We start from the raw sequence: 19645 nt of genomic DNA, 5'->3' as shown, positions 1-19645 counted from the left end.
AATTTTTAAAATTTTTAACTGTTAAAACTGCATCATTGTTTTATCCAACTTAATTTTCTCTGACAACTGTACCAACCAGAACTTTCAGGAAAAGACTTACCCTGCAAGATTCAACAAATTAACAAACATCCAGAAATACAACATTCTCAAATACAAGTACTTCATATTAATGGAAGGCGGGGAGCACCTCTTAAACTTTAAAAAGGCCAGGTTCTATTTAAATATGTAATATAGAAGTATTGCATAAGTAGCCTAATGTGATAGAAAATATGTAAACTTTTGAAAAGAGACAATTTTTGAAGTTTGTTTTATTTACATCAAGTTATCATGAGATTGTTCACATTTAACATAAGAAGTCAGCTTCCAGTAAAGACTTTATAAAAAGATATTCCCCATTTTTAATCACTTCAACATTTAGTGTTCAGGAAATGGGCCAGCTCTCTTACACATTTTAAAAATCATCTCTGCTTCTTTCTTACACAAGATTTCAATCTACCATATTGAGATATTTGAAATGCCAAAAGCCTTGTCTGGATTTAATAAATTTAATAAATTAGATAGCTGTATGGATGTAGCACATCTAAAAAGTAGTAGATTAATTTTTTAAAGTAACAAAACTTATATTTACCAACAGATAGTTAGTTTAACAGACTCTAAGCTTATTCCAATATGCTACTGTGGAGATTTTGGAAAGAGAGTTTCCACTTCAGAGCAGTTTAATGTATCCCAGGAGCAAGGCAGACTTATTCTTTTATAACTATCACTTTCTCCCCTAAACCATATTATCCAACCTAATCACCCAGTTGACTTTTGACAATGTCTAACAGACAAATACAACCTCAAAGGTCAAGAAATGTCCTGTCACGTACTCAAAAAAAGCAGAATTTGAAGGCACCACAAGGCAATTACACTGAGGGAAAACACTATGTATACACTCTCTGCTATTTCTGCTTAAAAAAATACAGAGATATTTTAAGATGTTATTTTATAATCAGGATAACTAATTAAAATATATTCCTAAAGCGTTTTGTTTCTCTGATAGGAAAATATTTGTGCCTGCTAATTTTAGGATAGCCCTATAAACAGAACTACAGATCTGCTTAAATTCACTTCTGTTCCATTTCACAAACCACATCAATACAGCATATATTTCAGACACACAAATCACAATTTTACGTGAGAAAAGAAGACTGATAATTAACATGTGCCTAAAATGAATGTTTCCCACACTGTTTTTTAAAAACATATAAAACCCAGTATTCCTAATTCAAAAAAAGATATCAAAGAACTATAAAAGATAAACTTACAATGTACTAAATTTAATGTAGAGTTTATTCAAATTATAAACTCCATATTCCTTAATCCTTAATGAGATCACAAAAAAGTTTTCCTTTTTTTTTTTTTTTTAATTAAGTAAGCTCAACGCCCAACATGGGGCTTGAACTTACAACCCCGAGATCAAAAAGAGTCACACGCTCTACCAGCTGAGCCAGCCAAGTGCCCCTAAAGTTTTGATTTAACAAGAATTATAGAAAAATCTTTGGGGAAATTATCTGTACAATCAGTGTTAGTCAAGGTAATCCTGGTCCCTGATTATGAATAAGCAGGTCCTGGTAAGAAATGAGAAAGTAAGATCCAAGTAGAAAATACTCCATAATTTTGTGAACCAAATTCCATTTAATTTCTACCAAAACAGATAACCCACTGTGTCTTTCTTAAGTCATTTGGATAATCAGCCTTTATTTTTTTTTTTAGAAGAAAAGAACAAATAGATCCAGTAGAACAATTTCCACCTCAGATACATAGCTTGTATTTCTACCTAAGATTTTTTTACCTTGAATCTTTCCTTTGCTAGGAAATGAAGCTAAGGAAATTAAATTGAACATGGATGTAATTATGAGACAAGCTAAAATAGAATACTAAAATACCTGTTTTAGATCTTGTTCAAAATAATTGTTTTAAAAGAAATCTTTCATATCTAACAAAAATACTACTAATGACTTATTTCCGAAGTCAAAAGTATTTTTGGTGGTCCTGTAACAGACTCTGAGACAAGGATTCTAAGACAAGAAGCTCATTTGGGAGGTAATCCCAGGGAACAATGATAAAGGAAGGAAAGTGAGACAATGAAGAGGAGGAAGAAAATATATTATTTAACAGTTTCCTGCTGTGGGCAATGAAGTCCTGTCCCACTGGGAACTCTAGGAGACAATGCGAAACATGCCTCAGAGTATCACCAGAAGGGCAAGGAGGCTAGAATAATTATCCTCCAACTCCCATCCATCACTGGCTGAGGGCTGCTCCCTGGGCATTATCTTCCTAGCACTTCCAACCTGCCCTGTGTGTAAGAGAGAGAACCCATGGCAGAGTCACAGGTGCTTGCAGGACACTTTAATGCATGGACCGGATGGGTGAGAGCCAAGTGTCTGCTGCAAAGAGTCACCATCAGTAACTCACATACCAAATAACTTAAATTTCATTTTTGTCAGTGTCCCATTACAAAGTAGCAGTGCATTTTAATGATATAAGCAACAGAATAGAATTTTTAGGCCTTCCAAGAAAAGAAAATAGATATCTTCAGAATTATTAGAAGTATGGAGTGCTTTAATCCACCAAAAGAAGTCTATTTTTACCTAAATTAATCAAAGTAGACGTGTTACATGAACGATTCCCATTTTTATTGAAGTTGCAAAATCCCATCACTATTTGAATTCAACATACCTCAAACAGCCAGCACCAAAAACCAAACACAGAGTAATAATATGTTACAGCATTTGTAACAGACAGACTGAAAATTAGAGGAGCTGAATTCTTGTCCTCACTCTGATACTAACTAGCCATGCAAACTTATGTAAGTCATATTATTTGTATGGGCCTGCCTCAGGTTCTCTATCAATAAAAATAAGGCAATAATGTCTGGCCTACTTATTGTTGAGATTAAGAGGAAAGAAAATGTTGTGAAACATTTTAAAAATTAAAAGTACAATATATTAAATAAGGTATCTTATTATTGTCATAAAAAATCAACGGTGGATAGGAGTTATATTATTCAATTCTAACTCACGTTAATAAAGAAATAAACTCTGCTCTAGAAAAAAGCAATGACTTGTTCCAGGAAATGAGTAGCAACTCACTGGCGAATCTGAAAAAGAATTCCAGTGAAAAAGATTCCATGGTATCTTTCTACTTGAGAGTTAGCTGAACATGTCATTGGGCAAGCAGCTAAAGCAGATTTTAATTAATTGGTTTTAAAACTTTACACCACCTTTAAACACCAGTAAACACCAAAAGATATTGCAAAATATGAGCTAAGAACCATGGGCCAGTGGTTTCAGATATACCGGATCACTTACACTACCACTCATTTCATCGGGCACTACAAAGAGCCTAGGAATATTAAATTCTACCATCTCTTAAAATTAGTAAGGAAGCTGGTTTCCACAATTAAAAACGGAAAATGGAAAAGCCAATTTAAAAAGTGTTTCCAATTAAAAGGTTTATGCTTTCCTGTCCTTCAGAAAACACTTCCTATGAAGATTGCCTTTTGTTCTCCTGGCTTTAAAATTCATCAAAATTGAACGGATACAACTGAGTGTCTATTACGTTAGATTCAAATGGATATATTTTAAATGGAAAAGAAAACTTCTTAGGAAAAAATTTCCACTTATAAAACTGTTAAGCTAAAAATACTTTTATTAAATCTAGTTCAACAGTCTAAGCATTTAATTTAAAAACTCACCAAACTCCGTCATTCCTATGTCATTCACATATTATTCCAGGTTTTTTCAGTTTTCATCACGTTTTAGTACTTTTTACTTAAATGTATATAACATCACATTCAGTAAATATTTCAGAGAATATTGTGGTCAGAAAAATTAAAATATTTTCCAAAAGTTGCACTGGCAGATTAAAAGACCAGAACTCAGGTCTTGCTCATAGCCGAATACACTTGGCCTTCAATAATTGAATAATGGTATTTATATGCTCTTTGGTTTCATTATTAGGATGACAGGAAAGAAATAGGACTACAGCTAGTAAAGTTACAACCTCACTATACAGTATGAAATATGCATTTGAACATAACTTACAATTTATAATGAAAAACCAACTGTATTATATTATGGCTTTCAAAATCAGAAGAACTGGCTTTTAAAGTTTTTTCTATTATTTTATAGTGTGAAGGCCAAACCTTATATTAGAATTAAACACACACACATACACAATTAATGTGATACATCTTGGGCACAAACCACTCTGAAATTCCCAGAGAACCTTTAAATAAATGACAAATCTAAAACTCTAAAATTATTCACATAGTATGCCAACGAGCAGCATGTATCAATAAACTCATGATAGTCAAACAAATTCCATTCACAACAGTGACTTTGAAAAGGCCCAAGTCCCAGTTACCGGCATTACTTGAGGGTGCTTTTCCCAAATGTATAGAACAGTCAGTGATAATAGTGTGACACTCCACTCAGTTGTATTTACACAGTAAAAGAGAAAGAAGGCAGAGAGAATTTATCTGCCAGCTCCTCTTGGTTCCCTCCCTAATATTCTGACATTCACAGGTATAAAAAGAGCAAGCTCCTTGAATACCCTTTTCTGCTATGGATATGGCTCTGTTTTAATGTTCAAGAAGCACCTGTTTAAGAAAGTGAAATCACTGATTTGAAGACCAACTTAAATTTATTTTAGTAAATAGAAACTCCTAGCTTGTATTTAAATGTTTTAACAAAAACAAAAGTATATTACTATTCTAAGGGTCCAGTGTTCCACCACTAACAAGTAATAATCATCAATTTATAATCTATGTTGAAAGTTAGTGTTAAACGATCAAAATCAATTTTTATTTAAAAATTATTGCCTTTAATACTTTTATACACATGAAATAAATTTCATTTTATTTGTACTAATTCTGTTAGCTTTTTTCCAGCTTGGTGTTCCACAGTTTTAGATCTATACTAATAATATACCCAGGTGATGCTGATGCTGACAGTACAGGAAACTAAACTTTGAGAACCACTGATTTAGCTTTTGAGTACTTCCAATGGTTTTTGAGGACAGAGCTTATTTCATTTAGAAATTCTCATATGGAACATTAAGTGTGGAACCAGAAACTTCCATTTCTTAATTTTTCCATCTAGAACAACGCAGAACAATTCTATTCCTTCCTATACATGGTAGTCACTCAAATATTTGGGAAGAAAAACAAAAAACAAAACTCCCTCTCTTTAAACTTATCTTCTCCAAAATGATATTACCCATTCCTTTGATTGCATCCCACTCTCCACAGCACTCAGGCCTTTCATCATTTCAGATGGCTCTCTATGAACACTATAGTTCATAATATTCCTCTTAATATGTGGCACTTACAATTTAACACAAACATTAAAGTTTTAGACTGAATGTCAGAGTGCATGCCTGCTAATCAGTAATAGTTCCAAAACCACATTAGGTCTTTCAGCAACCGTACCACAGCACTTGCCAACTGCCAGTCTATGGACTAATACTACTCTTTGATGAAGTTTTCACTGATTTAGAGTAAATGAGAACCGAAGAGTGTAGTAATTTTTCCATCAACTTAAAGTTGTTCAAGTTAAATAACTCTCTTTTATTCTGAGTTTATGTCCTTCCTAAATATTGGGGGTTGGGGTTAGGGGCTAAATATTAAGAGATGGTGATGGAAGATGGTAGTTATTTTTCCTGTCTTTACATGGCAAAACAGAGTCTCACATTTCAGTCTCTCTTAAATTACTGGTCTATGTCCTAGAATACTCAAGTACAAAGGCTCATCTCATCCATCCTCTAGTACCATCTAGGTAGCCAAGTGCTTAGAACAATTTCTATAATTTGCAACAACTAATCACAACCTCATCACTCTTTTGATTAATTTACAGCAGCAAAGCAAACCTCCCAGTGGGCTTCAGCAAATAAAAGGGCTTCAAAGTGCTTTAACACTAGTTCCTAAGACTTCCTAGTTTTCTTTACCCATTTCCCAATTCCCTTTATAATTCTAAATAACACTCAAACCCAGCCAAGTATACTACATCAAATTAAGAGAGGGTTAGGAAGGTAGAAACTTACAATCATTTGTTGCAGTTTAAATTACTAGCCAATAATTTGAACTACAAGTAAACTATATCATCTAGGACAGGGGACAGCAAACTATGGCCCATGGATGAAATCCAGCTTTCTGCATAAGTAGAGTTTGACTGAAACAGAGCCACACCTACTCATGCACACTTTGTCTATGGCTGCTTTTGTGATACAACGGCAAAAGTGAATAGTTGGGACACAGACCATATGGCCTGCAAAACCCAAAATATTTAGTATCTGATCTTTCACACAAAACATTTGCCAACCTCTTATCTAGAGCAATGAACTATTTACTACCAAAGCAAACTTTGTGACCTGCAACAATAATCAGTGACTAACTCAGGACCTACCATCCATATTGGAGTATCTAAATATGAACATTGGAATATCTGAATAGTCCTTTATCCTACTCTGTATGAAGATTTGGTTGCCCACCCAAGACAAAGCATTCACTTACCTGATCACTGAGCTAATCTTTAACATACATTTCTCAAGGACTCACTAGTAGAATAGTGAAGAATCCATGAATATACTGCTCTGTGCAATCTACGGTTAAAAAAAAAAATTGCTGCAAGTAACTCAAATGCATGTAATAAAGAAACTGTACAGAACCACATAATAATTTCCTTTACATTTTAGATTTCAAATACAAAACACTTTTAAGGCACTTAAAGTAGAAAAGCTTAAGTTCAACAATTTAGGTAATATTAACGGCATTAAATAATGCAAATTAATTTCCCTTTTGTGTTAAAAAGAGACTTTCATTTTTATGTATGTTGAGTTGAAATCAAGAGAAAACTTCTAATCTAACTTAATCATGTAGCTTTTTAACATTCCAGAATGTGCTTAAAAGATCACCTCCACATCTTACAGATGAGAATGTCTCAATACAACATGAAATATTTATGTAAGAGAACTAATTAGACAGAACTAGAACTCAGTACTCAGTTTGGAACTCTTTCTACTTCATGATTGAGTATGAAAGATAGGCTCATATCCTAGGAAAGGGTGGGGTGATGCTGAAATATTCTAGAGTTTTAAAAATACAGTAAACATATTCACAGGGGTATAGCCCACAACACCTAAGTACCCTCTTGTGTTTTTTATTAATCAATCAACTAAAAATCAAAGAAGGAAAAAAACTGATCCATGGTAAAGCCACTCTTATCAGAATGATGAAAAAGAACAACCAATTAATTATATGCTTAACAAACTGTCAAAAATTAAAATAAATAATAGCCAACAGTGGAGAAGGGGCAGTATGATGGGTACTCACATATTGCTAATTTTGTACAAACTTTCTGAAGGGTATTTTGGCCATATTTTAAAGTGCCTAAAAAGTTCTCACCATCTAAACCAGTTATTCCACTCCCATGAATATACCCTAAAGAACTAGTCTATGATAGAGTTCAAATTTTACATATAAAGATGTCCATCCCACTATTATTTATAACTGTGAAATATTAGAAACAATCTACTATCCAAAGAAAGAACTGGTTTGATCATGGTGTATATATTCATACAATAAAATATTAGGCAGCCATTTTTTAAAAATCACATTTTCAAAGACATGGGGAAGTACTTAGGAATTTATAAAAAGTAGGGTATACAACTATATGGTCAGTATAATCTCAATTTGTTATTATGCACACACACAAACACATATACACACTCATACATATAAATAGCATAGACAAAGACTGAGAGGAAATACAAAAAATATTAACAGTGTTATCTCTGGATAGTGAAACTGCAGATAATTTTTTTCTCTTCTTTGTCCTTTTCAGTATTTTCTAAATTTTCTATAATAATCATGTATCAGTTTTATACTCAGAAAATAATAAAAATTCACTCTGTAGTCAATTTTGAAATTTTTATAGTCTATATAATAAATAAGGAATAAATATTTATAGTACTCAAAAGTATACCTAAGTGATGGGAAATAAATCATTAATATGTAAGAGTATAATTTCCACACATGTATAGGTGGATAATTTTGAATCCAAAAGATAACATTATTTTTTCTCAATTCTTGAATATAGAAAGTTGATATTTAGTAAATAAGAAATGCAAATCCTTAAATAAAATTGGTGCAAGGCATCTAAAAACTGTGCTATTCTGGCATAACACTGAAGATACAAACGCTCTCCAGTGTAATGTAGATACCCAATGTCAGACTGAAATAGGTACAATCTAGTACATGCATGGTGGCCAATAGTTAACTAATCAAATTATATACATATATATATATGTATATTACCCCCCCTCGAAGTGACTAGAAATGGTCTATGCTAAAAAAAGAAATACAACACCATACCATTATTTTAGTTGGAAGAGCCGCACCAAAAATCATGACAAAAAATTTGTAGAACTATAAGAAAATCCAGTGGTTTTTTGTTTTTGTTACTGTTAATGATTTCTTGCTAAAAATTCAAGTAAGAGAGTCAAATTGCTTAAAGCACTAAAAAAGCATAGCAGTAGTGTATGGTCTGCAATGATTTGAAAATCACTAAGAACACTCTCCAACGTTTCCTCATTTGCAGACTACTGCCTATCAAACACGATCTTTGAAGGAACGGACTACATCTGTTCTTTTACCAATCTTGAATTTATATTCTATTATAATATAGTTATGACACAAAGTGATGTCACACACAAAAAGGCAAACTGTATGTAATTTTAAAAGCTAACTTTAAAATATGATTCTAATATCTGTGATAAAAAAATCACATAAATAAGTAAAATATAAAATACATCCTAACATATTTTTTACATGAGCTGAAGTTTACCACTTTTAACATAAAAATTCTGAGATGGAATTAATAAAAAAAACAATTTTCAATGTACCACAGAGCAATAAGTTTAAATCAGACTATTTTGAGTTGTGTAGCCCTTTATTAGCAACTAAAATAGAAGGTATCTGTTGTACAACACGGGTAGTAATTGACTATAACTGGAGATTTTATTATATTCTAATACAGATCATTTATAAATGCAATTTCTTTATTAAAAAGCTTCCACCCTTTTTTTGTTTGTGTACAATTTGCAAAACTATTCTGAAAGCGGAATATATGTGCACAAGTCTGCAAAGAGTGCAAATTTAGGATATGGTAAATGCTTTACAAGTTACTTCCAAAAAACTGTCTGCCACAACTGGGCCTTTACATTGCCATCTTTTTTGATCAAAATATTTTGATGCCAGCCTTCCTTCCACTGTCCTAAACTATAAAGCATTTTTAAATGAGTTGAAATTAAGGAAGGACTACACCTACTAGAAAAGAAGAGAAGAAAGTTCTATTAGTTTGAGGTTTCAGAATCCCCCCAAACCAGGACCAGTATCTTGGTAAGGGCTAGGCTGGGACCCCGGACAGAGAATGAGTATGTGCAGGTGGCATCCCTGAGGATTCAGAGCTTCAGTGGACCGTGAGTGCTCCCGCTGCATAACTCACTGAACTGTCTTGCCAGTTTCTACACTGGCTTGACTGGGCATAATTCAAAAAGGAAAAGCTCATATTCATTCCATTCTTCTGGAGCTCTGTGATAGCCTAGGGGGAAAAAAAAAACCGGTTACAACAGACCTCATATAAAAAGTGAACACTCTTTGAATGTGTTGGTGGCCTAACTTGGCCCACTTCACAGCTGAAGCCTAGATTTTTTACTCTTCTCTTGATTTGTTTTTTGAACTTCTTATTGAAGCATATTAAAGAGGAAAAAGAGAATTCCTCACTTCATTCTCTTCAAAAAATTTCCTCTAATCTAGCTTCTTGATAAATACCAGTCATCTTCCACCCTACCCTTGTTATATTTAATAAAGCCACTTCAAGAAACATACACCTTTCCCTCTTTTCTCTAAACCAAATCATAGCCTCTTCTGTCATGAAATCCTGGTCTCTTCTTCATCTAACTTTGACTAAATTTGAAATATATACAAATTAATTTCCAGGTCTAATTTCTAATCTAAGAGGTAAACCACAATTTTTACTTTAATTGTGGATTGGTTTCATCATTTATTAAAATTTTATTTGATCCAATTCAGACTTTAGGAAATTAGTGCAGCTTACCAAGTTTAAATTTCAAGAATTAGTTTAAGCCTTTAACAGGCTTTTCTTCAGTCAGTACTGCTTAAGAGAAAACCACTCCTAAAAATCCACAATGTACTATCTTTCAAATTACACTAAACTAACACTGTAGGGTAGGTTCCTACCCCACACTATTCTAGACTAACATTACCTTCTCCATTATTTCTCTGCCTCTCCAAACAATGAATGCATTATTGCTTCCTCCTCCATTCCTGAGCATACATACACTTTCTTCTTTATTAAAAAGTCTCACATTTTCTTTCAGGAAAGACATACTGTTTTATTTATTGGAGGAAAAATTTTACTAATTCTTTCAAAAATCCAGCTACCCAAAACTTCTGTCTCTTACTATTGTTTACATGAAATATTGTTTTTGTTGTAAAGAGAAAAACATATACATGCCATCTGTTTTGTGTTACTAAATTATGAATATCTGAAGTTCAAGACCAGAATCTTCTGTTTATTTTTTATAGCGTCTAGAACATTAAATAAAACCGAAAAATGAATAAGGTTACTTATTACCAAGGGCTACTTTGATTTATATTTGTAAAGAACACATTGGAATTGGCTGTGAGTCAAGAGAAAAACTAGGGTTCTATTCTAAATAATTTTTCTGTATCTAAAAGAAAATATCGCCTTGCCTGCCAGTAACAAATGACTTTATTCACGTAAGCAAAATAATGGAAAGACAAATTATCTTAAAGGTACTAGAAAGAAAATTTACCTAAAAACAACACTCATTAATAAGGTATCACAGATGGTAACAATTAAGATATTCTGAAACATCATAGGATCAAATGTTAAAAATCAAGGCTTCCTAAGGATACTCACATTTAATAACACCCCAATGGGATGTCTTCCACATATAGTATTATGGTATTTCTTCAAGTAATTGCTAAAAGATACAGGGTCTAGTTGTTCTATAATACTCATACCCTAAAAAAAAGAAGAGAAAAAGAAAATGAAAGAAAAAGAAAAAGGTACACATTTATTATTTCCAAATCACATTTTAAACTGTTACTTAAGAGCTAAACATCATAATTTTTCAATTAAGGAGAAGTAAAGAAAATACATTAAATAATCTTTGTGAAATATCAAACTCATTCATCAAGGATAATCCCATTATAGGCAGATCTCAACAATATGTACACTTCATTAACAGAAAACTTCCACTCCTCAGTTTAGTTTTTTCTGACCTCCTACTATGTTTCCACACCACCATCACCAGTTACCACTTAGCTCACAACTCTTAAACATTTCACAATTTTACATTTTTCTTACATAAACGTATTTACAAAAGTAAATCTACTGTGAAAATTAGATTTGCTATATGGCTGTTTTTTCTCATAACCATCATATTTCTCCTACCATTGGCATAAATAATTAAGAGTTTACTGTAACTTAACTAATTCCATAACATATGCTTAAATATCAACAGTGTGCAAGGCATTTTGAATTATCAGTAAGTAATAAAAAGATATCACTTCTAAGAAAAAGGTTAACATATTTTTAATGAACTTAAAGGTCATAAAGATAAATGCTTAAGCAAAATAGGCCCTTTATGAACTTTTTAAAAGAAAGTATTGGCCTGTCTTCCAGTAACAAATAACTTTATTCATGTATTCAAAATAATGGAAAGCCAAATTATCTTAAAGGCTTTTTTATCTCCTGGGGTTCTTGGGTGGCTCCGTCAGTTGAGCGTCCAACTCTTGGTTTTGGCTCAGGTCATGATCTCAGAGTCCTGAAATTGAGCCCGGCTGCGGGCTCTGCACTCAGCAGAAAGTCTACTTGAGATCCTCACCCTCTGTCCCTCCCCGCCCCCGCTCATGCTCTCTCTCAAATAAATAAATCTTTTTTAAAAAAGAAAGGCTTTTTATCTCTTTATACTTCCAACTAGAATGCTTTATTTTTAAGATTTTAATTCAGGATCAAAAACTTTTAAGACTACTATTAAAACAACCACTATGACTTGGATATTTATTCACACTAAATTCCATACCCTGCAAATGCATTCAAATAATATGTTCATCATACAATAATACAGAGCAACTTTAACCAAGCAAATAAATCAATGATTCTCACTCATTCACCAATTACCTTACCTTGTTTTCTTATTCAGGTAAAATATTTTACATTTGTGTTCAACAAACTGGATTAACATACTCTGAGAGAAATGTAAATGGTGGTTTAACTAGGGAATCAACTGACATATTTTGTGTGGTTTTTAAATTATATTTCAACATGTTTTAAAGCAACTACCATGGAAAAGCACCTAGAGTAATCAGATGAACACTCATCTGAAAAATGACAGTAATTAGTAGGTGACAGAAAAGTATTGCAGTGGCAGCATCAAAATTTAATTTTATAAAGAACCTGTTTTCAGAGCATTCAAGTCATTCATCAACATCATTACATTTTCCTGCAAATACATCTGAAAGATAGGTATGTGCATGTAATCAACTTTCAATTGATTGCACATCAATCAGCCACTCTCAGATTTGTCCACAACCAGTGTTTAACATTAAACTGTTTTCCCCTGCAAACTAGGAGGCTTCCAGGTCAACAGACTCCAGCGACATTTGGTGTAAATTCAGAGAAATATGAACAAACTTAAAAATTAAACCTAAGATAAACAGTTAGTATCATAATTCTGGTTCAAAGAATATCATGCAATATATTTCTAAACCAAGTAGTAATGCAGAGATGGAGTTAAACAAATCTCTTCCACACATACGGATAATCAAGATATAACTCCCTAAAGATGAAGGAACTGAGGCATAAATAAGGTTAAAAGCTTGCCTCTGAATTTCTAATCTAAGGCTCTTTCTCACTCACTAGTCTGCTTCATGCAGCATAAGAGACATACTAACAATTCTTTAAATATTCTCACAGCTATAATTGGTACACACATTTTAAGAGAACTTTTAATGTTCCTGGATGAAGTCTAGGACAGCTTACCTTAAATAGAACTCTACTCATTAATAGATTATGTGACACTGAGGTTCTGATGTACGTGTTAATGTTAAAATCTAAGTACATTTTAAACAAACTTATCACATTCATATACTGACAAGAAGAATTCAAAGACAGGAAAACTAACGACCGAATCTGTGGAAAACAAAGAATTCAAGAAATTTCATATAGAAAAGATATAAAATAAAGTTATGAATGCAGAGAAGACACTACTAAATAAAGTGTTTGAAATTAAGATACAATGGTTAAATTACAAGACGGAAAAGAAGAATTGAGATGATGGAAGTTAAGGGATTAAACTTAAATATTTAATTCCCTAAAGTGTGTTACATACCTACTAGGGCAAGAATCAATTCCATTGCAATCAATTCTCTGACAAATAAAGATCATGAATGAGTATGCATTTTTATAAAGAAGAGATACAGAGGAAAAAAATAAGGCTTTTCTCATGGGTGAAATTCTCCAATTGGAAAATTCACAAAGTATGCAAACAACAGCAATAATGGTAACGAGAAAGAGGGCAACTATTAAGTAATACAGAACAATGGCAAATATACTTTTGTGTATATCTATATTTTGATGTTAACAATTTTTAAATTATAGTTATCAAAATTCCAAGAAGATGAAAACACTAATTTGATAATCCTGCCAACTGCCAAAATTCCAAGAAGATGAAGAAACAAAGTGCTTCTCCAATATGCTTAATTAACTCTTCTATTACTTAAAATACTGAAGATATGATCAGTGAATCTAAAGTTCAGGTGATGAAAATCTTACCTAGGGCCTAGCATATTGAGAATCTGTTCACTTAAATCCAGTATGAAGCAGTGAAGATCTAAGATACATAAACAATAGATATCATAAACACCAAAAGCCGATATCCATTATGATTTAGGTTTCTGAGAAATTTAGGGGCTTCAGCAAGTAATCCTCAGATTGAAAGCTAACTCCCTACCTTGAGGTGGGACGAGGTCAGAGGGAATCTATCATTATGCTGATTCTCCAAGTAACGAGTGAAAGCTTGTAATGTTAATTCCAAGTGGCAATCCTAAACTGAAGAGACAGTTTTAACTGACAGAGCTGCAAATTCAGGACTCTGATAATACAACAAAGATCTTCCCTTTTAAAAAAAGTTTATATATGGGGCACCTGGGTGGCTCAGTCAGTGAAGCATCTGCCTTTGGTTCAGGTCATGATCTCAGGGTCCTGTGATCGAGCCCCACATCAGGCTCCCTGCTCAGCGGGGAGTCTGCTTCTCCCTCTCACTCTCCCTCTATGCTCTCTCGCTCTCAAATAAATAAATAAAATCTTCAAAAAAAAATAAAAATAAAAATGTTTATATATAATAAAATATTTAAATTTAATTTTAAATACTATCACCAGAAGCAATCTCCCTCTAAAGTTAACAAACACAAAAAAGAAACAAAACTATTTTAGAGGACTTAAAGAAATTAGAACTAGAACCATAGGTCTTTTTATTATGAACACTTAATTAATCACCATATTATCAAGTCAGTAGGCCTCATTTTCTAAAGTACGGATATATATTTATGTTCGGGAGATGGGTGTACATTTAGGTAGGCAAGGTGGGAAAAGGAAATATTCTGCTTTCTGTAAAAGGCATCAAGATAAAATCTGATGGTGAAAAGAAAATTTATGGGGGAAAAAAATCACCCTAAAAATAACAGTGCTAAGAAGCAATATACTAATAAATAGCTATCTTAAAAGATGACATTATAAAACCTTAGACTAAAGACTACTAAAGAAACTACTGGCCTGAGTTCAAGAAAGAAGTATGAGTAGACAAATCTGAACAATTTCACTTTCAAAAGAGTCAAAAGAAAGAAAAGTAGCTGAGGTTCAAATTAATTAAATCAAGCAACTACTAATAAATTTGGAAGGAAAATACATCATAAGGATGACTACAATGACGTTTTCAGATTCTCTTTGCCAAATCATAAATAACTGGGCAATGTCCATAATGAAACAAAAGTGGAACAGAAAAAAATAACATGATTATGTGATAGATACATAAAATATATATGTGTGTACTTATGTACAGTTCAAGTTTCCAGTATGTAATACCAAAAGCTCACAAAAATGAATGTCTTAAAATACGTTCTGCTTGGTAATTATTGAAATTACGAAGTACTAATTACCAAAAACATGATCAGCAGCCAATACTATTATAATACTTTTAGAAACTCCTGTAACTAGTTACTTTTTTCCCCACTTACAACATTTGGAAGATCCAGTTTATTTTCTTACACATTTTTCTTCACATATTTTTTTCACATAATTCAATTCCAAGATATTCAAATGCTAGAGATATAATTATTTTACAATAAGAGAAACAGCTATTTTTATTTTGCTTTTGGAACCTAAAAACACTTTTACTTATTTTAGGAACTATATTTAATAAGACTTTTCTGATAACAAAAGAAGAGCCAAAACTAACACACTAATTTTGAAAAGATTATACCTAAGATTTTATACTTAAATAATTTTTCATCCTATCAAACTTTCAAAATGTGTAACAATTACAATTCAGACTGCTTTAATACTTTATATAGAGAACCATCCAACTATATTTGCTCTGAAAAGATTGCATATAGAAACTAAGATACTGGTTCTCAAATGAATGAAATTATTTATAACATAAAATGGCACTTTAGAAAAGGAATATATAGAGGGATAGTCACCATTTGGTTATATAAATCAATTAAGAAAACACGTTATGTAAGAGTTTAATAGTGAGTGTACATATATAAACATACATACATGACTATATGTATAGACCTAACCATTCTTATTATTTCAATCCACTTTAACCCCCAGAATTGACTTATAACTTGAATTAAGAACATGCTAATAAAAGAACAGAGCACTTATGAGCCATTTAAAAATTCTATATATAAACAGAAAGTGACCACAAAAATCAGACTCCAAGTCAAATATCATATCAAATATTAAATTCAAACCTATTAGTAAAAAGCAAATACTCAATATTCAGAAATTGTATTCCAGACTAAATAAAAATTTAAAACTTATGCCCTGGTGATTTTGGACACCTAAAGTAAGGTAAAACAGATGCAGATTTAGAAGTCAGTATTAAACATACTGGTTCTGGTACCCTTTTTGAGCAAAAATTTCTAACTTCAAAGACTTAGAAGTTACCAGAAAAGGCAAATATTTTAGGAGAATTATGAGAATCATGCCAATGGGTAAATGTTACCCTTTTTGCTCTGCCTCAAAGTAAGAAACCAAGGTCTGTCTGATAATATACCTCAAGAAAGATAAGTAAAGGTAGTCCTCTTAATATAAGCTATCAATATAGAATTAGAAGAGAGGCTAAAAGAATAGTTAAGTATGGATGTTTATAAGTAACACATACAATAATTAGTAAAATAATATTAAAGTGTTTAAATGTAACCACAGTTCTAAAGAGTTCCAAAGGATGTTATTATGTTTGGTCACTTTACAGTACCAGGTAAACTAATATTTTAGGGAAAACATCTCTCTGTGCTAAAAGCATCAATTCACAGATTTACAAATTTTCATGTGTGCAAAATTAAATGCTGCCTAATTAAAGCTGACAAATGATTTAAAGAGCCGAACAGAAAATAAATCTGTTCCACTCAACAGATAAGGGTCCATTAGAAGAACAGTTCAAATTCACTATCAAAGCGAATTTAGGAATAAAAAGATGTTGGGACACTTTCCATACTACCAGAAGGCAATCTCCAGGGGCACTATGGACAAGTCTATTTTGAAAAAGTCCCACAGGTGACTGAAATTGTAAAGACAAGGTTAAGGATTACTATAGTAGACAATCTCTTCTCTGCCCTGGCTCTAATTACCTGTTACTTACTTAACTCCAGACCTCTCAAACTTAATCCAGACCTCTTCTCCAGGCTTTCAACAGTATAGACAAATCCATAGTAAAGCCCTTCTGAAAATACGCCTGAAAGTGATCTCAAATCTACCAACTTCTTTCCATATCCACTAATGCCACCCCAGTCAAAGTCACTATCCTCTCCCCACTAAACTGCTGCCCGTGCCCACTGTTACTGCTCCTGGACCTGGTGTAGAATCCATTTTCTACGCAACTACCAGAGTGACCTTTAACGTAATGTAACTAGGGGCACCTGCGTTGCTCAATGGGTTAAGCATCTGCCTTCAGCTCAGGTCATGACCCCAGGGTCCTGGGATCAAGCCCCCCATCAGGCTTCCTGCTCAGCAGAGGAGTCCGCTTCTCCCTCTCCCTCACCCCTCACCCCGCTCTTGTGCTCTCTCTTGGTCTCTCTCTCTCTCTCTCAAATAAATAAATAAAATCTTTTTAAAAATAAAATAAAATAATGTAACTACATCATTTTTTTGTACTTACATACATTTCTTACCCTGGAATATAAAGCCCTACATTATCCGATCCCTGCCTCTCCCTCTTGCCACAGCTTATACCACTCTTCCCCTTATCTACCATACTCCTGCAACACTGGCCTTTTTTTTTCCCCCTTTTCTTCACACCCAGCTTCTTTCCCATCTTAAGGACTTTGCACAGGCAGCTCCTTCTGTCCAGAATGCTCTTTCCTCTGATCTTTACTTGGTTTGCTCCTTCTTATCATCTCTATCTCGGCTTAATGTTTCTCCTTACGGGAGTCTTTCTCCAATCACTTAACCACCAATCACTTGAATCATTTACTATTTCAAAACACTTTCAATATTTTCTGTACAGCACACATCACTTTTGGAAACTAAACTTACATATATCCTTACTGTTGTTGTTTTTTTAAATGTATCTCCTCCTGTTAGAGTGAAAGTTCTGTGAGAGTAAGTGTGTTTGTTTACTGTCGTATCTCCAATGGTGCCTAGGACTGTAAGTGCACTCAAAAATAATTTGCAAAATGAAAATCCAAATGCCAACTTGACATTTCCACTTGGATGTCTTAAAGGCAACAGCAAATATAACATATCCCTAATATGATTTATGATTTCCCTACGTCCTAAAACATCAGTCTGATCTTGTTGTGCTTTAAACCTAAGTGAATAGTACAAACACCCAACCAGCAGCATAAGCCAGACATTTAGGAGTTATTCTTGATACTTCCTTCCCCAGCAAGTTCAATCAATCTCTAAGTCCTAACATCAATTTGTCTCTTATATACACTGAATATATCCACTCTGTCCCTTTCTTCCACCATCACCACCCCATCTACTGCCTAAATTACCATTTGTCACCTGGATTACCAAATTGGTCTACTCATTTCTCCTCTGACCTCCCTCCAACCCACTTGCTACACCACAGCTGCACAATCTATTCAAATACAGTCTGATTTTATCACTCTCCTATTTAATATCCTTTAAACAGCCTGTTCCAGGCTGTTCCAGGGGTCCCTGGATGGTTCAGTCAGTTAAGCGTCTGCCTTGGGTTCAGATTACGATCTCAGCGTCCTGATATCGAGACCCACGTAAGGCTCCCTGCTCAGTGGGGAGTCTGCGTCTCCCTCTCCCTCTGCCCTGCTCGTGCTCTCTCGAATTAAAAAAAAATAAAATAAAATCTTAAAAAACAAACAAACAAACAAACAGGGATGCCTGGGTGGCTCAGTGGGTTAAGCGTCTGCCTTTGGCTCAGGTCATGATCCCAGGGTCCCGGGATTGAGTCGCATCGGGCTCCTTGCTCAGCGGGGAGCCAGCTTCTTCCTCTGCCTGCCAATCCCCCTGCTTGTACATGCGCACGTACTCTATCTCTCTCTGATAAATAAAAAAAATAAAATCTTAAAAATAAATAAACAGCCTGTTCTAGATTCTCTAGCTTCATTTCTCACCACTACCCCCACCCATTCATTCACTGATTCACTCAACAACTATATATATTGAGTACCCAATGAAAGGCTGATACAAAATGGACAAAGATCCTGATCTCATGAAGCTTACAATCTAGTAGGGGAAGTTATCACCAAACCAATCAACAAATAATAAGTCACATAGTAATTAATACTGAGAAGAAAACTTAAGTAGGGTAAGGTCATGGAACAACTGTTTACCATAGGGGCATAATGGAAAATGGTGGACACATTTTTGGATGGTCCCAATAATTAGAAGATGCTAGTGGTTGGTGTTCAGGGATGCTGATTGTCCTATTATACAAGATAGTCCCACACACAAATAATTGGTTCTCATCCCATAACATTCTTAGACATGTCCACATAGGTGAAAAACCTGCTTATAATTACCTATACCCTTAACTCTATTTTATATATAAATACTAAGAAGTTTTGCATGGTTTTAATATACAGTAGATTTCCAAGGAATTGCCATATTCATATAAAGTAAGGGAAGGGAATACTTTGTTTAGTTTACAACTTTACTAAGAACTAATCACCATTTGGGAAAATCAAGTCACCCAGCAATGCACCTTAGTAATAGGAGTCACAAATATAAAATAACTGTTTGGGTTTGGATTGATAGCTGTTATAGTAATGATACAATGTGTA

At 33.5% G+C, this 19645-nt stretch overlaps 1 protein-coding gene across 3 annotated transcripts in view; it reads right to left on the bottom strand.

Moving 5' to 3' along the window:
* Positions 1-290: 290 nt before the first annotated feature.
* The window catches only part of MEMO1 (mediator of cell motility 1), a 123814-nt gene continuing 104459 nt past the window's right edge, over positions 291-19645 (bottom strand). For all 3 annotated transcript variants that reach the window (XM_087863744.1, XM_045809127.2, XM_087863745.1), the window contains 2 exons: positions 11010-11114; positions 291-9644 (listed from right to left, as the gene is read on the bottom strand). In XM_087863744.1, the coding sequence (XP_087719870.1) occupies positions 9513-9644; positions 11010-11114 (237 nt within the window). In that variant the 3' untranslated portion in view covers positions 291-9512. The remainder of the gene's footprint in view (positions 9645-11009; positions 11115-19645) is intronic.

The sequence above is a fragment of the Ursus americanus genome, chromosome 7 (assembly GCF_024610735.1).
Source record: "Ursus americanus isolate L20-20 chromosome 7, mUrsAme1.1.p, whole genome shotgun sequence".
NCBI classification, from domain to species: domain Eukaryota; kingdom Metazoa; phylum Chordata; class Mammalia; order Carnivora; family Ursidae; genus Ursus; species Ursus americanus.
This window is presented reverse-complemented; position numbering and strand designations above follow the sequence as displayed.